Consider the following 19,910-nt stretch of genomic DNA (forward strand, 5'->3'; position numbering starts at 1 on the left):
TGCTCCTATACACTGGGCACTTACGGCCCAGACACTCTTACTTAATCCTCATAAGATAGCTATGAGGTAGGTATTATTACCTCTGTTTTACACATGAAAAAACAAGCTGGCAAGCTTCAAGATGATAGAGCCTGAAGGTAACCAGCCAGGATTTTTTTTTTTAAATTCAGAAAAACCTCAAAAAGTGAACTATCGGAAACAACTCAGTTCCTGCAAAGATGGCCACTTAAGGGTCTTCAGCATCCCTTCATAGCTCTTCCAAGTAAGAATTAGGGATTTTGGCCCTACCTATGCCTATCAGATACACTCCAGAGCCAGATGCTGCCCACTTAGCAAATGAGGACTTCATTCTGTTTGGACAGTCTGCCACAATCTGTGTAGTCTGCCCAGCTAGAAGGGACATGCTTTTGGTGGTACTGTGTGCCACCTTCAAGACTGATGCTCCAGCTCCATGGCTAGCAAGCATATATGGGAATCAGAATTTTGGATACTACACACAGGTTACTGGTGAACTACTATACAACATGGTTTGTATCTTACAGTGTTCAACATCCTGGCTGCAATATTCAGGGATCTGGGGGACAACAGACATTTGCTATAACAATGTCCATTCAGTGCTTTCAAAACAGCAACACTACTGTGGTGCACCTACTGTATCCACCTTAGAAGTCTCAACATGCTACATCTTTAGTGGCAGTCATGTCACAAAATGTTAGCTGAATTCTAAGTTCACAACCCAGGCTGCACAAATGATGGTCCAAGTGCACATAATCTCAAAGGAGGGGCAACTGACCAGGCTTAAGGAAACTCTCACTTAGAGAATTTGATTCCATGCCGATATACCTTGGAGTGACTGATGAGATCAACTTACATGAAGCGTACAACACTCAAAGCGAGAATGGGGAGTTGGCGCCCCTATTCTAAGGCAGTCTGCCACTCGGACGCACTTAATTACTGTTGCACCAATAGCTATCGGAAGCTTGCCTCCAGCTCTGCCTGGCGTGTCGGAAACAACCCCACAATGAGGAACTTCCGTGCTGGCAAACCCACAACTGGAGGTACGCCTGACAGCAAGCTCCGTGAGGCTTTTAGGGAAAAGCTCCCGAAGTCAGGCGGAGCATTCTTTACTCCGGAACAGCGTCACATCCTTGAGTTGTTTGGGGTTATAGGGGAGATCCTAGAACAGGTGCATACGAAGTCATTTAAGAGAAGAAAAGAAAATGAACTACGACGCCTAATGCATCAGCGGGCCTGTTAGCGCAGAATTCTTTCTAGTTCGTCGGATTTCCCAATATTTAAATCCTCGGTGGCCTTTACCAGTGGCAGCTCAGCGGCTGGTGGGGCTGGAGGAAAGGTCTGAAATAAGGTGAAGCGTAGACAAGGGTGGGGACAACCTTAAGTTTAGAAAAGACGAATACGGCAAAGACTGATTTGGAAAGTGATTTTAAGGGAATTGTTTGGAGAGCTTATATTTTTGAAGATTGGGAAAACACATGTGGGTTTTCTCAGCTACGACGATGCCTAGGGAACGTTCTGAGAGAGGGGATTTAAAGTACCCACCTCCTCCCTACCGTTTCGCCGGCGGGGCTCGGGGCGGGCTTTTTCGCTGCCGCAGTTACCGGAAATGACGCTTGCTTCTCGCGAGAAGAAAGACGCGCGAGCCTCTGCGGCCCGGAACCGGCCTCGAAACAGTGGCGGAGCCTCAGGCCGCTCGCCCTCCCGCCCCATGGAGCGGCCCCCGGGGCTGCGGCCGGGCGCGGGCGGGCCCTGGGAGATGCGGGAGCGGCTGGGCACCGGCGGCTTCGGGAACGTCTGCCTGTATCAACATCGGGTGAGGCGGGGCGCGCAAGGGAGCGGCGGTGGGTGTTTGTCAGGGCGCCTGTGGAACACAGTGCCTTGTCAGTACGTGAGAGATTGTCGGTGGGGCAGTGTCGTGGGCCAGTGAGCCTCAGTATGTGTGTGTGTGTGTGAGAGAGAGAGGACAGAGGACTGATTGTATTTGTGAGCCTGGGATTGAGTCCGAGGTTTATCTGAGTTCTGGGCAGTGTGTGAGAGAGAGCTATTAGGGAGAACTTTTGTTATGACTGTCAAGATGTGTTTACCGAGCGTGCTGGCACGTACGTGTCCCTCTGAATATAGAGTCAGGGTGTGGGAGGTACACACATATCAGAGTGTGCACATATTGTGAGCACAAGTGGCTGAGAAGATGGGGCTGGGTCGGGGCTGCCTGTTGGAATGTGTGTGTTTTTTGTGTGTGCTTGCAAGCCTTGTGATGTCTGTAGGGCCTGGAGTAGACAAGGACGGTGTCATAGTGGGTCCGCAGTCAAGCTTTTGGTTTCATTGGGTGTTGGGGCTTTGGAATTGGGGATGCTTTCTAAGTAGGGAACACCTGGTGAAAATGATCGTGGATTCACAAGGGTAGGAGATAGAGGGTGAGGTCCTCTAGCAGGTGAAGACAGTTAACATTAGACTCGGAAATTGTGCTTCGATTTAACTGAAAATAACTGAAAATATTTAACCATGGTAGCAGCATCTAACGATCATGTGTGAGCCAGTCTTTTCATATACCAATAAAAGCTATGAACCTTTTCCCCAGACAAATGCACAGACGCACATGCATGCAGCCTTATGCACTGCCTTTGAGGGGGGTCGGTGCTCTCTTGAGGGCTTCCCAGGTGGTGCTAGTGGTAGAGAACACGCCTGCCAATGCAGAAGACAGAAGAGACATGGTTTGACCACTGGGTCGGAAAAATCCCTTGGAGGAGGAAATGGCAACCCACTCCAGTGTTCTTGCCTGGAGAATCCCAGGGACAGAGGAGCCTAGTGGGCTGTAGTCCATAGCGTGGCAAAGAGTTGGACACAATTGAAGAGACTTAGCACAGCACATGCTCTCTTGAAGGACATTTTCAGACCTATTAGCTTTTTAGACCCTGGAACAATATTCCCTGCAGTATAGCTTTTATTTTATCATATGTAAAATGGTTATAATAATGTATATACATCATGAGTCTGAGAGTTAAATAAGATGTTTATAAGTGCCACGCCCATGGTAAGCTCTCAGATGTTAGCTCCTGCTGCTGCTGTGTTGTTGCTGTTGTCATCATCTTCATCATCATTAACTGATGTTAAAAAAAGGAAATGTCAAGATAAAAGTGGTGTTCTCGAAGATTTTTTGTAAAAGGTAAATCTTTCTGGAAAAACATATAAGACAAGATGAACAGTTAAGCTGTTTCTAAAATGTATTGGCCTATGACCTAAGAAGTGGATTCAAGAGGGGGAATCATGATTTGCTGTCCTAAGAAGTATGAATGTGAGTAGAGAGCTCACAGCATAGGGAGGGGTAGGGTAGATGGGAGTCTACCTGGGAGGATTAGGTCTGTTTGTGTGGCAGTTATACAATGACAAATGTCACTGATATAACAGGAAATTTTGTGAAGCATGTTTCTAGTAGAGCATAGGAGAGAGTCTTGGAGAGAGGGAGAAAGGAAGGTGAAGGACCAGGCATTAAGTACTTTGACAGCCAGACAAATAGTAAATTTAATAATTTTAACTATCAGACACAAGGCATTCAAAGAGTAAAGAGAGGGGGCCAAGTACATTCCAGCAGAATGTTGCCTGTGGCTTTGTTATCAACCTGCCCATCAGTCTGGTCATAAGAAAAAGGAGTTTGCATGCTCGCCTGTTTATGTGACTGCTTTGCTTGGTTCCTGGCTGGGGATGAATGAATACATTAAAATTTAAAAAAAAATTGTGATGGAATATATATAACATAAAAGTTACATTTTAATCCTTTTAAAGTGTACTGTTCAGTGACATTGTATGTTTACATTGTTGTGCAACAGCCATCACCCTCTATTTCCAGAATTTTTTCATCTTCCCAAATTGAAACTCTGTACCCTTTAAACAATGAAAGAAAGAGCAAGTGTTAGTTGCTCAGTCCTGTCTGACTGTTTGTGATCCCACAGACTGTAGCTCTCCAGGCTCCTCTGTCCATGGAATTCTCTAGGCAGGAATACTGGAGTGGGTTGCCATTCCCTTCTCCAGGGGATTTTCCTGACCCAGGGATTGAACCTGGGTCTCCTACATTACAGGCAGATTCTTTACCATCTGAGCCTCCAGGACATGAGTCTTTAAACAATAATTCCTCCCTAATTTCCTCCTCCCAACATACCAGAGGATGTGTTACCAGAGGATGTGTCTTTGGAATTCATCACTGTTTAAATGAAGAGATTTAGCTTCCTCTAGAATCTTAGAAATCTCTTGGGAACTTTCCAGATATTCACAGTGGCCCTTCCCCAGAACTGGGACATTTGACAACTGAGTCTGTAGTGAGAAGAGAATACTCTGTGGTAAGACTTGGAAATAGTATCATTACTTTTCCAATTAGAGCTTTGAGTTTGGCTTTCAAATCGTTGTGTTTTGGTGGAAGCCACATTTCAATATTTCATCTACCCCCTCTTAAATCACAACGAGAAAGAGAAAAGGATGTAATATGGTTTATTTAACTGATTATTGGGTAGCTGACAGCTGATGGTACCAGAATCAACAAAAACAGTATTTTCTTCCCTCAAAGAATTTCAAGTCTAGTGAGAGAAGTAGACACAGAAACACTTGAAGTACAATGTGGCAACCTATATAATGAAGGTATTTGTAAAGTGATGTAGAAGCATGGTGAAATAACCAAAGAACTCTTCCTACGATATAGGGTGGCACTTCTCACAATGTGTTTGGAAAAACTAATCTTGTAAAATGCTTTGAAAAAAGGATACTGTGGTCAATACATTCTATGCTGTTGCTGCAAAGTCGCTTCAGTCGTGTCCAACTCTGTGTGACCCCATAGATGGCAGCCCACCAGGCTCCCCCATCCCTGGGATTCTCCAGGCAGGAACACTGGAGTGGGGTGCCATTTCCTTCTCCAATGCATGAAAGTGAAAAATGAAAGTGAAGTCGCTCAGTCGTGTCCGATTCTTAGCGACCCCATGGACTGCAGCCTACCAGGCTCCTCCATCCATGGGGTTTTCCAGGCAAGAGTACTGGAGTGGGGTGCCATTGCCTTCGAATACATTCTATAAATGATGCATATAATATTTCTTCATTGGAGAGTCATAACCCACAATAGCATATTAAAAGCTCTGTGAAGTCCTATAGTAAAGAAACTAATAGAAACTAATTTAGCTTCCTGCTGCTGCTGCTAAGTCACTTCAGTCGTGTCCGACTCTGTGCGACCCCATAGACGGCAGCCCACCGGGCTCTGCCGTCCCTGGGATTCTCTAGGCAAGAACACTGGAGTGGTTCCCATTTCCTTCTCCAATGCATGAAAGTGAAAAGTCAAAGTGAAGTCGCTCAGTCGTGTCCGACCCTCAGCGACCCCATGGACTGCAGCCTACCAGGCTCCTCCATCCATGGGATTTTCCAGGCAAGAGTACTGGAGTGGGGTGCCATTGCCTTCTCCATAATTTAGCTTAGTATTTTCCAATTTTTTATTGTGGTAAAATATACATAACATTTGCCATTTAGCCATCTTTAGGTGTACAGTTCTGTGGCATTAAGTACATTCACATTTTGTGCAGCTATCACCACCATTCATCTCCTGCCTATTACTGTTACCTTTTTTTTTTTTTTTAAAGCACCAAACTCTTCTTTTTTTGTTTTGCTGGACATGTATAAACTTTCCACAGAGCATTCTCCGTGAAAAGTGAGGGAGACCTTCAGAGAGTAGCTGAAATATAAACTGAGAGGTTGAAGGATACTTTAGGGTGAAATCTTTTTGAAATAGATAGCTTTCTGCCTTACTCATATGAGAATTTAGGACTTAATGTTGTTCATGGTTGTACCAGATTGACTCCATAGTGGTAAAAACGTACACAGGACCTAGCAGCAGCTCAGCATCTACTCATAACGAGAGGCTGAAGGAAGGGAGGACACTGGTTAGGTTGGGCTGTAGTCTGGCCTAGTTCCTTACTCTCGCTCTATACATCAGTTATCTCATTTCTTGCTGGCCCCCATTTCAGACCATCCTATACAAATTGTGTCTTGCTTCCTGTTCCTGGGCTGCATTATTACTGTTGCCAGAATGTGATGAGGTTTGGCTGCTTCCTGTAATGTACATCAGGTTGGGTTTAATTTCAGTTAGAATTGGCTAAATTACTAGTCATAGAGGCAAGAGCTGTTAGGTCCGTTTTCTAGACATGGGAATATACAACCATTGTTAGGAGTCTTTCAATGTCATTTGAAATGCAAAAATTAGGATATAGTTTTGGAGTTTTTTTGTATTAGATTTGGTCATATTAAAACTATTTCCTACTGTTGAGGCAGGGAGCCCTGAATTATTCTCCGCATTCTAGTTATGTGGGAACCTGGAACCGTTTTCAGCTGCCTTGACTAAATTCAGAAAGGGGTTGTTGGGGAGACAGAGTCTTTTTATATTCTAGCAGCATGTGTGAGATGGTGTTCTGAAGAGATCTGTTACAGGATCAGCCTCAGTAACTTTTTGCTTGTGTGCTTTGGTGTTTGAAGGTCAGTTTAAAAGCATTAGTTTAATAGTCTCATGGCTTACTTGGCAGAAGCATTGGCTCAAGAGAACTGTGGATAAATATGTTTAATTAGTAAAGCTAAAAGAGTTTTGTTTCCCTAAGTTGGCATTTCTTTGATAGCAAGTAAATCTGCTGCTGCTGCTGCTGCCGCTAAGTCACTTCAGTCATGTCCGACTCTGTGCGACCCCGTGGATGGCAGCCCACCAGGCTCCCCTGTCCCTGGAATTCTCCAGGCAAGAACACTGGAGTGGGTTTGCCATTTCCTTCTCCAATGCATGAAAGTGAAAAGTGAAAGTGAAGTCGCTCAGTTGTGTCCGACCCTCAGCGACCCATGGACTGCAGCCTTCAAGGCTCCTCAGTCCATGGGATTTTCCAGGCAAGAGTACTAGAGTGGGGTGCCATTGCCTTCTCCGAGTAAATCTGCACAAGAACCTAATTTATAATCTTCTGTTTAATTAGTAAAGCTAAAAGAGTTTTGTTTCCCCAAGTTGGCATTTCTTTGATAGCAAGTAAATCTGCACAAGAACCTAATTTATAATCTTCTGTTGATTTTCTATTTTGGCAGGAACTTGATCTCAAAATAGCAATTAAGTCTTGTCGCCTAGAGCTAAGTACCAAAAACAGAGAACGGTGGTGCCATGAAATCCAGATCATGAAGAAGTAAGTGTACTTGATGACTTAAGTTTCCCCAGTTTTGCAACCCACCCAGATGTCATCATAGGGAAGGAGGCTAGGAATCCATTCTTCTTTGAATCTTTTGGGGGGCATATTTTTCTCCTTCTCATTAAATATGTGTGTTTTATTTCAAATAATAACATCACATCATGCTTAAGTAGGTTTTGTTTAAATAGTTATCTAGGTAATAATAGTATAATATTGAAGAAAAACAAAAAGCCCTTCAGGGAACTTGGAGTTTTTTAGAGCATGAGCCACCATTTCCTTGCATGGCCTTGCTGTAAATTTTTCTATGCTCCAAAAACATAAAATAAAATGTCAGCTAGGTATTATCAGACTCAGCTTTTTGAGGGCAGAATCTGTTTCCTTTGGGTCTCAGGCAGTGCTTATCTGTTATACTTTATAGTTAAATAGCGGTCACTACTTTTAATTAAAAAATTTTTTTTACTCTCACCTACTTTTGTTAAATAGTATATCCATTGCTTTGTAAAAAAATTATCCTTAAGCTTAGTGGGTTAAAACAACAGAAGTTTGGTGTCTCACACTTTCTGTGGTTTAGGAATTTGGGAGTGACTTAGGTGGTTTTGACTCAAGAGATGCCTCCTGAAACATCTCGAAATGTTGACTGGGGCTGCAGTTATCCAAAGGCTTGAGTGGGGCTGGAGTGACCACTTCAAAGCTCATTTAGTGTCTGTTGGCTAGAGGCATTGGTGCCCCATCACATGTGCCTCTCTTTCCATAGGGAAATTTGAATGTCTTCATAACATAGCAGCTAACTTTCCCCAAAGTCAGTGATCTGAGAGAGAGCGAGCAGGCGGACATATTTTTATGATCTTCCCTCAGAAGCTACACTCTATCCTTTCCAAATAATTTCTGTTTGTTAGAAATCAGTCCTTTAATATAGCCTCTACTTCAGGGAAAGAGAATTCAGCTCTTGAAGGGAGAAGTGGCTATGTTTTAAAACATCCACAGGTAGAATGCTAATAAGGGCTTACCCATATCTTCTCGTTGTCACAGCAACCCTGTGTTTAGGCATTATCTCTTTGCTAAAGAAAAAGTTGAAGCTTATAGTCATATAACTGATAGGTAATAGACTCGGGATTTGAAATAAGCACTTTTTGACTTCAGAGTTCTCAATGCATTTTAATGGTTCTCAAACTTGGCTATCTGGCAGAATCACTAGAAAAACCTTTTAACAATACAAATCCTCAGGCTCTACACATGGAAATTCTGTTTCTTTAGGTCCCTGGGCCATGGGAATCTATTCCAGTTTAGAGACCACTGTGTGATGATGATGGTGATATGATATATTACTAAGTTTAAAAAAAGATGTTAGGAAACAATATATAATGTGATTCAATATTTATTGAAAAACATGTATTTGTACACAAATTAAAAACTTTTACACAATATCAATTTTTAATTATACAAATGAGAAATTAGAACATTATAAATAAAGTCAGTCTTTCATCCCCTCACTGCCCCCAAATAACTACAATTTCAAACTCAGTCCCTTTTCACTGGAAACAAATTTTTTATTATAATGCTTTCCCCTTGTTAGGTTGAACCACGCCAATGTTGTAAAGGCCTGTGACGTTCCTGAGGAATTGAATTTTTTGATTAACGATGTGCCTCTGCTAGCAATGGAATATTGTTCTGGAGGAGATCTCCGGAAGGTAGTGTGGATGTTTTGATGAGATAGTAAATCACGAACTCTAGCAGTATTTGAATCCCACTCAGTACAATAATCTAGAGTAAGAGTCAGTAAACTATGGCCTGTTGTCTGTTTTTGTGGCTGCTTTCTTACAATAGTAGCAGAGTCGAGTAGTGGTGCCAGAGATTGCATGACTTGGAAGCCTAAAGAACTTACTCTCTTGGCCCTTTACAGGTAATGTTTGCTGACCCCTGCTTTAGAACATGAATATTTTTGTTGGTGGTAGTGGTGTTTGCAGGATGGGACTATATTGATGGTTTTAGATCACAGTGTCAATGTGTAAAGTGTTGATGTTTCTCTGTTGCAAATCTTTCCCATCTCATTTTAAATCTACCAGTTGTTGTTGTTGTTCAGTTGCTAAGTCATGTCCAACTCTTTTGTGACCCCATGGGCCGTCCATAGGATTTCCCAGGCAAGAATACTGGAATAAGTTGCCATTTCATTCTCCAGGAGGTCATCCCCATCCAATAATCGTAATCAAACCCATGGCTCCTGCTGTGCCACCTTGGAGCTCTTTTTATATATTTAAAATGGCTATTATTTTAAATATCCTATGACTATTTTTATATATTTATCTGTGAGATTTTTCAACCTTGTAAAATTTCAAATACCTTCTCCCTTTATTTTTACTTGTATAAATTTTGTCATGAAATTTACATGTCCTCTGTGTGGATTTGGTAATTTTTCCCCCTTATGTTTTCTTAATCATGACTAATTTTCTTATTCTCTCAAAGTATAATGGTTAATGTATCAGTATTACTGCCCAGCAACATTGGCAATATACATTTTTAGGTTTTTTTTTTTTCTTTAGCTACTCAACAAACCAGAAAATTGCTGTGGACTTAAAGAAAGCCAGATACTTTCTTTACTGAGTGATATAGGTATGTAATCAGTATGAAAATTCCATCATAATTTAATGCCCATTTGGTCTGTATGAGTCTGTATACTGCTTGGCAATTAGAATTGTTGATAAACTATACAAAGCATAGGTTTTTAAGTATAAGAAATTTTTGATCTTTAAGAAATTATCAGAAAAATTTAAGTATTACTGTTGATGCTAATTTAAAACTAGGATATTTTGGTTTTTATTTTTTGTGTTGTCTGTGTCCATTTGACTAATAGATATTCTAGTTGCTAAAAAATAAAGGTTGTGAAATTATCTTATGTATTCCTTCCTCCCTGATTAACATAGTAAATTTATTTACCAGGGACATTGCTTCTCATAGGCATCGGTATTCTTAAGGTGAAATCTCTTTTTAATCAGAATTACTCCTGAAAAATTTCTAAAATAACCAGGACATAGGCCCTTGGAGAGAGCTCAGAAGGCCAGATTATGTTTCTCTATATATTTTGATTTGTTTCTTTTCTTAGGTTATGGAGGCCAAAGTCTAGTTGAGAAGTCCAATGATAATACTGGGATTTTTTTCAATTGCTTGTTCCATTTCTTTTTAATATTAATTTTCATAAGTTAAATGGGAACATATTGTAATTCTGCTGTCTGATTAATGTTACTGTATTTTTGTGGAGAAAATTTGAGTGTCTATAAAATCATTAATCATGTAGTTATGATGGTCCATATAAAATTGAGCATCAGACCAGATCTGTACAAAATGAGTTGAATTTTTTTATTTCAGTGTTTTTCTATTACCTCAAAATACATTTTAAACTTTATTTAGGATCTGGGATCCGATATTTGCATGAAAACAAAATTATACATCGTGATCTAAAACCTGAAAACATAGTTCTTCAGGATGTTGGTGGAAAGGTAGGTAAACCCTGAAGAAATGTTCTGTGCTAATTGAATAGAGTCTCCATGATGTCGTTAGTCTTTGCGGTTTGGTGCCCACCATAGCATTCTGTACTTCTTTATCCCAGCCCTCACTATACTGAACTGTGGTTTTTTGTTTGTCTGTCTCCTCTGCTAACATAACAGCTCCATTAGAGAAGGAGCTACATCTGTCTTGTTCATTTCATTTTTCCAGCACAGTATCTAGCAGAGCTAGTAGGCAGTAAGTAATTTGTTAATTTGTATGTTATGAAGTACATCCAAAAAACATACCCTTAGTCTTCTTTAAGAAAAAAAAAATATGTTTAAAGTATGTTTTCATATTTAAGAAGAACAAAACAAAGTCAGTCTCCTCCCCAAAGTCCTAAGTTTATTTTTAATTAAAATTCAAAACCTTGATTTCTCAGATTCCTGAAAGAGTCATCTTGAGAAGAACTAGAAATTGTGAATTAATTCTTGGAATATTTATTTTTATCCAAGTAATTTGAGCAGTTTTCTTGCTTTTAGTGCCCAAATTCCATTCCAATAAAGACATAAAGCCAAGAATGTGAACCTTGAATTGGATTGTATGGCCTTAGGTTGTGAAGATAATGATCAGTTGGAAGTGATGAAACCTTGGTGCTTCTTCTCTTAGGAACCTTTTGTGTATGCTTTGCACCGACTATTTGCTTTTTGTTTGTGTATGTATCCTGAGACTTTAGGATGTTCTTGAAGTTAGATAGGTGTTTACTCATGTTGATCCACTCTTAAGATGGTATGATGCTTCTTATAAGTTTGGAAGTCACCCTGCCTGTGCCTTCCAGTTTAACGGATCAAGCTTATTCTGAATATACCAAAATAAAAAATTAATAGCCAGTCTATATCAGCATATTAAAAAGCAGAGACATTACTTTGACAATAAAAGTCTGTCTAGTCAAAGATATGGTTTTTCCAGTGGTTATGTATGGATGTGAGAGTTGGACTGTAAAGAAAACTGAGCATCGAAGAATTGATGCCTTTTGAATGGTGGTGTTGGAGAAGTCTCTTGAGAGTCCTTTGGACTGCAAGAATATCAAACCAGTCAATCCTAAAGGAAATCAGTCCTGAATATTCATTGGAAGGACTGATGCTGTACCTCCAATCCTTTGGCCACGTGATGCGAAGGACTAACTCATTGGAAAAGACCCTGATGCTGGGAAAGATTGAAGGCAGGAGGAGAAGGGGATGACAAAGGATGAGATGATTGGATGGCATCCTGACCTGTCTATCAGACATGAGTTTGAGTAAGCTCTGGGAGTTGGTGATGGACAGGGAAGGCTGGTGTGCTATAGTCCATGGGGTTGCAAAGTGTTGGACACTATTGAGCAACTAAACTGAACTGATTTAGTTTTTTACTATATGTCAGACACTGTTAAATTATTTTCATTATCATTGAATCCTAATAGCAATTCTGTGAAGTAGGGATTTTTAGGAATATCATTATATAGGAAACTGAGAGGAATAACTTGATCAAGGTCACATAACTATCTATCTACGTGGTAGAGCTTAGGCTTGAAACATGTTTGTCTTATTCCAGAGCCATGTTCTTCACCACCTCCCTCTCCAGAGCATTATAAGGACCTTGTTCCCTTTCCTTTTCAAGTTTTTCAGCCATTTAATACTTACTGTTTTGCAGATTATGCATAAAATAATTGATTTGGGATATGCCAAAGATGTTGATCAAGGAAGTCTTTGTACATCTTTTGTGGGAACTTTGCAGTATCTGGTAAGACACATATTGTTTCTTTGAATTTAAGTGTACAGCATTATTCTTATTTCTTAAGGTTGTGAATGTAATAGTTCAAAACTCAAGTAGCTTTTCTCTTATAGTGTTGATGTTTAAAGCATTTTTTTTTTCTTTTTAAGGCCCCAGAGCTCTTTGAGAATAAGCCTTATACAGCCACTGTTGATTATTGGAGCTTTGGGACCATGGTGTTTGAGTGTATTGCTGGATATAGGCCTTTTTTGCATCATCTGCAGCCATTTACCTGGTAAGAAATGAGACAGAACTTTGGTATGCTTAATGGGAGTGAAATTTTCAGTACCCCTCTGGCTGCCTTTCTTTAAATGGTATAATTACTTTTTAACACAACTGAATAAAATTAAAAGGCAAAAATGTCTCAGGTTGTCAACTGAAGTAGCTTTTGTTTTTATAGGCATGAGAAGATTAAGAAGAAGGATCCAAAGTGTATATTTGCATGTGAAGAAATGACAGGAGAAGTTCGGTTTAGTAGCCATTTACCTCAACCAAATAGCCTTTGTAGGTATGTATATTTTAGTTGAGGAAGTTTGACTCATTTTCTTCAGGGATGTCAGTAAAGTTGTTGTCTGCTTCAAGTAGCATTATCCATTGGAACTTTTTGTAATGATGGAAATGTTTTATATGTATGCTGGCCACATGAGTCTGTCTGAGCAATTGAAAGGTGGGTGGTAAGACTGAAGAACTGAATTTCAAATTTATTTAATTTTAATTAAGTATAAATGCAAATAGCCACCTGTGAATAGTGGCATCCGTATGGACAGCCATATGGATTACCAACACTATTTGTGTTGATAGTGGAAATAAGAACTGCCATTCAACTGATTGGCTTAGGTGCTAAGAACACTCTTAGAATACTGTGATGAATGGGTTCCTTAGGAAATGGAAGTGAATTCACCTGTTGGAGTTGCCCGTAACTAACTTGCGCATGTGGGTTTGGGATTTTTTTTAATGGAAAAAAGTTGGTCACCTGTCATTTCATGAATTATTTGGAAGTAAGATATAATATCATACAAATAACCTATACAACCACTTTTTTTACAAAACTAAAAGAAAATTGGAATATAATGATTTTTATCCTATTTTTGTATGTTTTCTAGTTTAATAGTAGAACCCATGGAAAACTGGCTGCAGTTGATGCTAAACTGGGATCCTCAGCAGAGAGGAGGACCTGTTGATCTTACTTTGAAGCAGCCAAGATGTTTTGTATTAATGGATCACATTCTGAATTTGAAGGTTAGTTTGAATGGGGTCTACTTCATAAGACTTGCATTGAAGTTAACAAACTATTGGAGAATGGACATAAATATATTTTAATAGTGCATTTCTATTTCTTTAGTAAGCTTTCTCAGTTTTACTTCTAAGTGGTCTTATTGATCACTCCTTTGAAGTATCTTTTGGATTTTCCCCCTCTCTCATATTGGTACCAGTTCACCTCGTTCATTTAGGTCTAATCATATTGGATTTGGTTTGGTGAGGAAGGTTCCTACCTGGCTTTTTGCCTCTACACTTACTTTCCATCCTACAGTCCGTACAGCATGAACTGCCTGTTTTATTTTTTGAAAAGGCTTTTTGATTCTCCAGTCCAAGAAACTGATTCTGCCTACCAAATCAAGTCTAAACTGACCTGCTTGGGTTTGTGGGGGTTTTCTTCATTTAGGTCTACCTCATCCAAGTGCTTGTTTCATTTCTCTTAACCCTTTACTTCACTTAGGACCAGCTTGTCATTGCACCTTATTCCATCAAGCCCATTATCCATTTTTGTGTTGACAGATGCTGTTCTTCTGCCAGACTGATATCTATCGCTATATATCCCCTCACCTGTACTGGCACATATTCAACTCTCCTTTTCTCCAAACTGTGTCTACCTCACAGTGCATCATTTAACCATTTTTATTATATTCTCTAGTTGTTTCTCATCTTCCATTCATGCCTCTCCATATAGATTGTCTTCTTTAATGATGAGATTGTTTTTCTTACTTTTATTAACAGTCATCTATCCTACCACCACAGTGTTCCTATGCTGGCATTCTGTACAAAGCTGGACACGTACCAGATTCTCAGTAAATATCCATTGATACGAACGAGAGGTTCTATTATGCTGTATATGTAGAAACAACTCATCTGTTATCTTTTCGTATTTGTTGATTGCTTGTGGTAGATAGTGTTTCTAAAATGTAAATGAGAAAGTAGTAGTAATGTAAGGTTTTACTCTTACCTTGATACACTTCATTAAATAGGAACTTGAGGCCATGTTGATGTCATTCTTGGCTCACATTGAAAAGACAGCTGGTGTCGTGATTTGGTTTTCTTCTACTGTGCCACGGAGTAAATCATCCCCCAGCATGTTAGACAAGCAGGACTTGGTGACACCTTTTAGTTCTTTGTTGGTTTCAAAAATTTTTGTTTTTTTTCTCATATTTTTCAGTCTTTTCATGGTAATCATAACATCATTTCTACTTGTAAAGAGTCTGTGAGCATGTGCTTGTTTTACAGAGCATGAGTAAGGAGTCCTCCTTATGTGTTTTGTGTTCTATAGACTTTAGTTCAGTTTGTAGCACTGAACTGTATATCTGTGAATCTAGGCAAAATATATATATATATTTATATTTATTTGTAGTTTAGGTACAGTAACATCTTCTTTAAAGGATCAGTATTGCCGTGAGGTTTCAGAATAAGGTGTGTGTAGGGTACTAGTCATAGTAGTTCAGGGTTGCTTCCTAGGCATAATAATAAGACTGAGTTTCGAAGGATAAGGAAGTGTTAATCTGGGGGAAAGATTTGCAAGCAGAGGAATGTCATGAGCACAGAAGCATGAACTGAAGAATAGGTTGCTATTATTATAAGACATTTTTCTAAGGTATTTATTGTTAAAGGAGGGAATGACATAAAGAAGAAATCAGCATAGCTAGTGGGAAACTGCTGTATAACACAGGGAGCTCAGCTTGATGCTCTGTGACGACCTAGAGGGGTGGGGAGGGAGGGAAACTGAAGAGGGACAGGATATATGTGTACTTACAGCTGATTCACATTGTTAAACAGCAGAAACCAACACGGCATGGCAAAGCAATTATCTTCCAGGTAAAAATAAATTTTAAAAGTAAGCTCATCCCGTATTTCTGGGGGAAAAAAGAAGAAATCAGTAAAACAGTTACTGAATTATTTCCTTTCCTTAAGAAAAGTTTGTAGATTCTGATTACATATTTTTCTAAATATTTATTATGAAAAACTTTAAATATGCAAAAAAGTTGAAAAAAGTATACCAAACATTCTTTGCCACCTCTTTCATGCCTGTAAGTATAACTATATCCTAAGAGTCTTTACTTAGCTTTCTTTTTTTCCGTATTACTTTTCCTCCTTTTTTTGACAATTTCTTCAGTTATATAACTTTAACTATAAACTGAATATGGATAACTTCCAAATTTATCTCCTTAGTTGTGACTGTACAGCTCTCTGCAGAGTATTTGTAACTACACTTGGTGGTCCCACTGGCAAGCAAGACATGATTCATGAAAAACTGAGCATGTTTGCTCCATTAACTGCTTCTACAGCTTTTCCTCTGCTGCTTACTTGCCCCATCACCTTTCCGTCACTTTGGCTGTCTGACTATTCCATCTCCCTCAATCTGCATATCCAGTTATTTTGTACAGTTTATTTTTTGAATGTTTTACCAATTTTGGACTTGTTAGGTTGTCAATTTAGAAAGCCTTCCACAGTTCATTTTTGCTTACTGAATAAATTCCAAATGCTTACATTGACATTCAGAATCTGTCTTGGTCTCATTTCATCCTACGCTTTTAGTCTTATCTCCTATTTTCCCCTAAGGGGGCATCATTTTAGGTACTTTTGATTATGCTCATCCCTTTCTAGTTCTCTGCCTACTTTGTTGGTTTTTGCCTAGAACTTTTCTTCTTTCAGGCTTTTCTTGTTCTAGTCATTCTTCCTTTTCAAAGTTCAGCTCAAATAGTACCTCCTTATAAAGCACACCTTTCCTCCCACCAAAGAATCTTCTTTGGAATCTGCACAGTACTTTATATCATTACACTACCTATTGCATTTTGCCTTGTCTTTTAGTTCTATTATTGTGTCTTAATATCTTTTATTTGACTGTTATCCTATAGAGGGCAAGGATGATTAAGTTACTCAGCTTGCATATCCACTACTAGCACAACACTCTTAGTAGTTTGTACCATAGTAGATACTTAGCAGATATTCAGATGAACGAAAGAATTCATTTAGGTTGTATTTCCTCTCCCTTTGTTTTGCTCCCTTCTATCTTGGCTTTGGTAGTGGGATGCTGTGAGAACCCCATGCTAGTTTGAAATATGCCCTCTGTAAAAGTAAATGTCCACTTTAGGATTTTCCTACTGTGTTTCTGCTATTGATCTTAGTGGCCACTGTCACAGGATGAAATCTACCTAGGCTGGGAAGGAATGGCAGGTCTCAGCTGGTATGCTTGTATTGTAATCCATGTCAACTTGAAAGACTCCCTTCTCTTCCCTCACCTTTTTTAAATTTAGAAGTTATTATATACTAAAGGGAAGTTAGTTCTTTACCTCTGTGATAAACATTTGTATCATCGATAATTCTAATCATTTGCATCCACTAGTCAGTGTAAGGCATTGGGAAAACATAGGTATTAATTTCGTATGGCTTATCTAAGGGCAGTAGAAGGACAAAGATTTAAAATTAGATTGTGTTAAGAAGACTAACATCTAACTCTGTAACTATCCTTGGTTACCTCGGTAGAGCCCTGCCTGACTCAGTCTCACACTTACTTGGCCTGTATCTGGCTACTTTCAGTGGGACTTTTAAGTGAGAAGTTCTCAGAGCTCTGGTTTCTGTTTTGCCAAAAAGGAGAGTAGAAGAGCTGATTAACAAGATGTTATGTGAAAGCAATTAGCTTGTGGCTGGCATCTGTTAGGCAGTTAATAAAGTTTTCCTTCTAGGTCAGTGATACCTTTCTCAAAAGTAAATGTTGCTTATTTAAATTGGAGTTTTTCTTTCTTGATTTTATACATCCCTAGAATTTTCACACTTAATTCCTAGGAACTAACTATCCTAGGAACTATCTGTTGCAGTAGAAAAGTAAATTCTACTCTTTAGTTTTCAGAATGTCATAATTATAGAAAATTTCACTTTGGAAAATGATTGAATCTTGTTTAATGCAGAGATGATGCTCTTAAGTAGCTAGCACTGAATCGTTTATGTAACAAATAATCAAAGTTATTTCTCTTTTTTCTTATTTAAACAGATAGTACATATCCTAAATATGACTTCTGCAAAGATAATTTCTTTTCTGTTACCACCTGATGAAAGTCTTCATTCACTACAGTCTCGTATTGAGCGGGAAACTGGAATAAATACTGGTTCTCAAGAGCTTCTTTCAGAGATGGGAATTTCCCTGGATCCTCGGAAACCAGCCTCTCAGTGTGTTCTGGATGGAGTTGTAAGACAGTTCTTATATACCTAGAGTATAAGAAATCTCTTTGCATAGAGGGATTGCATGCGCTGCATTTTTGATGTCTATTTGGAATCATTGGGGGAGTGGTTCACATCTTATAATTCTTTTAGTTTTATCCTACTCATTATGCTTATTGCTTTGCAAGGTGAAAAGGTAGAAATGAAACATTGGTTATTTTAAACTGTATGTGACATTCTCTTTGGTGCCACTTCCATCCTTTTTTTCCCCCTTTTTGTCCTGAAGCCTATAACCTTGAAATTAGACCAGCAGTCTCATAGGTCCTGTCAGAGGATGGATGGATGGTAATAAATGATTCTGGTCATGACTCATTTCATATTTTCCTTTTTTAACTTTGTTGAGGCATATTTTATATATCATACAATTTAACCATTTCAAATGTACAATTCAGTTTTTTTTTTTTTTTAGCAAACCACCCTAATTGCACAGCCATCATCATAAATCAGTTTTAAAACATTTCCATGTCTTTAAGTTCTTTAACTACTAGTATCCATTCTGCCCAGCCCAGAAAATCACTAATTTACTTACTACCTTATATAGATTTGCCTTTTCTGAACATTTCATACAAGTGGAATCATATAATCTCTTGTGTCTCATTTCTTTCACTTACTGTTATGTTTTTGAGATTTCATTCATTACTTCATTCCTTTTGATTACTGAAAAAGTATTCCCATTGTATGTTGTTGTAACTTTTTGCTTTTGTCCTTTTGGGTCTGGTGACTGTTTTCACTTTAGTCCATACTGCTGTTACTTATATTTCTCAAATAAAAATTTAGACCTTAAGTCTGTGAGATGTATGCTAATGAACTTGACTTCTCTGTTGGCATTTCAAAGTAGAAAATTTGGTGGTTAGGTACTTAGAGAACCTAGAATTTTCAAGAATCTTTTCTTCTTAATTGTTGGTTGTTTTTTTTTTTTTCAGAGGGGCTGTGATAGCTATATGGTTTATTTGTTTGATAAAAGTAAGACTGTATATGAAGGACCATTTGCTTCCAGAAGTTTATCTGACTGTGTAAATTATATTGGTAAGTATAGTTCATTTACTGACTAAGCTTTAAACCTGAAGTAATATAATTTTGACACGACATGATTAGTAGAAATGGTTCTTTGGTGTTTCTGTTCTGTGTCATACTTCAGGATTCTATATGTGCTAAAAGATGGGTTTGTATGGTTTGGAAGGTAAAGAGGTAGATTTTAAATCACCACCAGACCCCTCATTTGGCAGAAGATGACTTTCCTATGAATATGACTCTCACATGAAAAACTGAATCTTCACTATTAATTAAGCCACTTTTTAGTTTCTTCTTCACTACTTAAGCATGTTCAAATACTTCATTTTATCCTATGAATACTACTTAATGTTCAAATGATTTCATTTTTGCTCAGAGAATTAATGTTTTCTACTAAAGAAGTTAAGTGGTTAATTTTTATCTACCCTAAACTAAAAACAAGCATATTATAAAATCAAGGACAAAATTGGTCACAAGGGCTGAAATTATGTAATCTTTCCTTTTCATTAGTTTAAAAAAAAAAAGTTCTAGATTTATAGAAAAATTGAGCAGATAGGACAGAGTTCTTATGTTATTCCCCTACACATATAGTTTCCCCTGTTGTTAACATCTTACGTTATTATGGTATTTTGTTACAACTAATGAACCAATAGATTGTTATTAACCAAAGTTCATACTTTATTCAGATTTCTTTTAATTTTTATCTGGTGTCCTTTTTCTGTTCCAGAATCCCATCCAGAATACCACGTTACATTTGTCCTGTCTGCAGTTTTTCAGATTTTCCTTATTTTTGATGACCTTGAGATCAAATATGTTGTAGGATGCCCCTCTGTTGCAATTTGCCTGATTTTTTTTCTTATGACTAGGCTAGGATAATGGGTTTTTGAGAGAAAGATCAAAGAATTCAAGTACCATTTTGGAAACATTATATAA

The 19,910-nt window shown here is 38.5% G+C and overlaps 1 protein-coding gene across 4 annotated transcripts in view; it reads left to right on the forward strand.

Moving 5' to 3' along the window:
• Positions 1–1,655: 1,655 nt before the first annotated feature.
• CHUK (conserved helix-loop-helix ubiquitous kinase) overlaps positions 1,656–19,910 on the forward strand; it is a 42,304-nt gene continuing 24,049 nt past the window's right edge. For 3 of the 4 annotated variants that reach the window (XR_003508834.1, XM_027528639.1, XM_027528638.1), the window contains exons 1-11: positions 1,658–1,831; positions 7,099–7,193; positions 8,770–8,884; positions 9,734–9,803; positions 10,599–10,687; positions 12,363–12,452; positions 12,593–12,717; positions 12,883–12,990; positions 13,586–13,721; positions 17,740–17,934; positions 18,890–18,992. Coding sequence is in view for 3 of the 4 variants with exons in the window: in XM_027528639.1 (XP_027384440.1) it covers positions 1,727–1,831; positions 7,099–7,193; positions 8,770–8,884; positions 9,734–9,803; positions 10,599–10,687; positions 12,363–12,452; positions 12,593–12,717; positions 12,883–12,990; positions 13,586–13,721; positions 17,740–17,934; positions 18,890–18,992 (1,231 nt within the window). In the remaining variant the exon portion in view is untranslated. Of the gene's footprint in view, positions 1,832–7,098; positions 7,194–8,769; positions 8,885–9,733; positions 9,804–10,598; positions 10,688–12,362; positions 12,453–12,592; positions 12,718–12,882; positions 12,991–13,585; positions 13,722–17,739; positions 17,935–18,889; positions 18,993–19,910 lie in introns of all 4 variants that reach the window. The other variant, XM_027528637.1, reaches the window with a different exon arrangement.

Source organism: Bos indicus x Bos taurus, chromosome 26 (genome assembly GCF_003369695.1).
Source record: "Bos indicus x Bos taurus breed Angus x Brahman F1 hybrid chromosome 26, Bos_hybrid_MaternalHap_v2.0, whole genome shotgun sequence".
Lineage (NCBI taxonomy): Eukaryota > Metazoa > Chordata > Mammalia > Artiodactyla > Bovidae > Bos > Bos indicus x Bos taurus.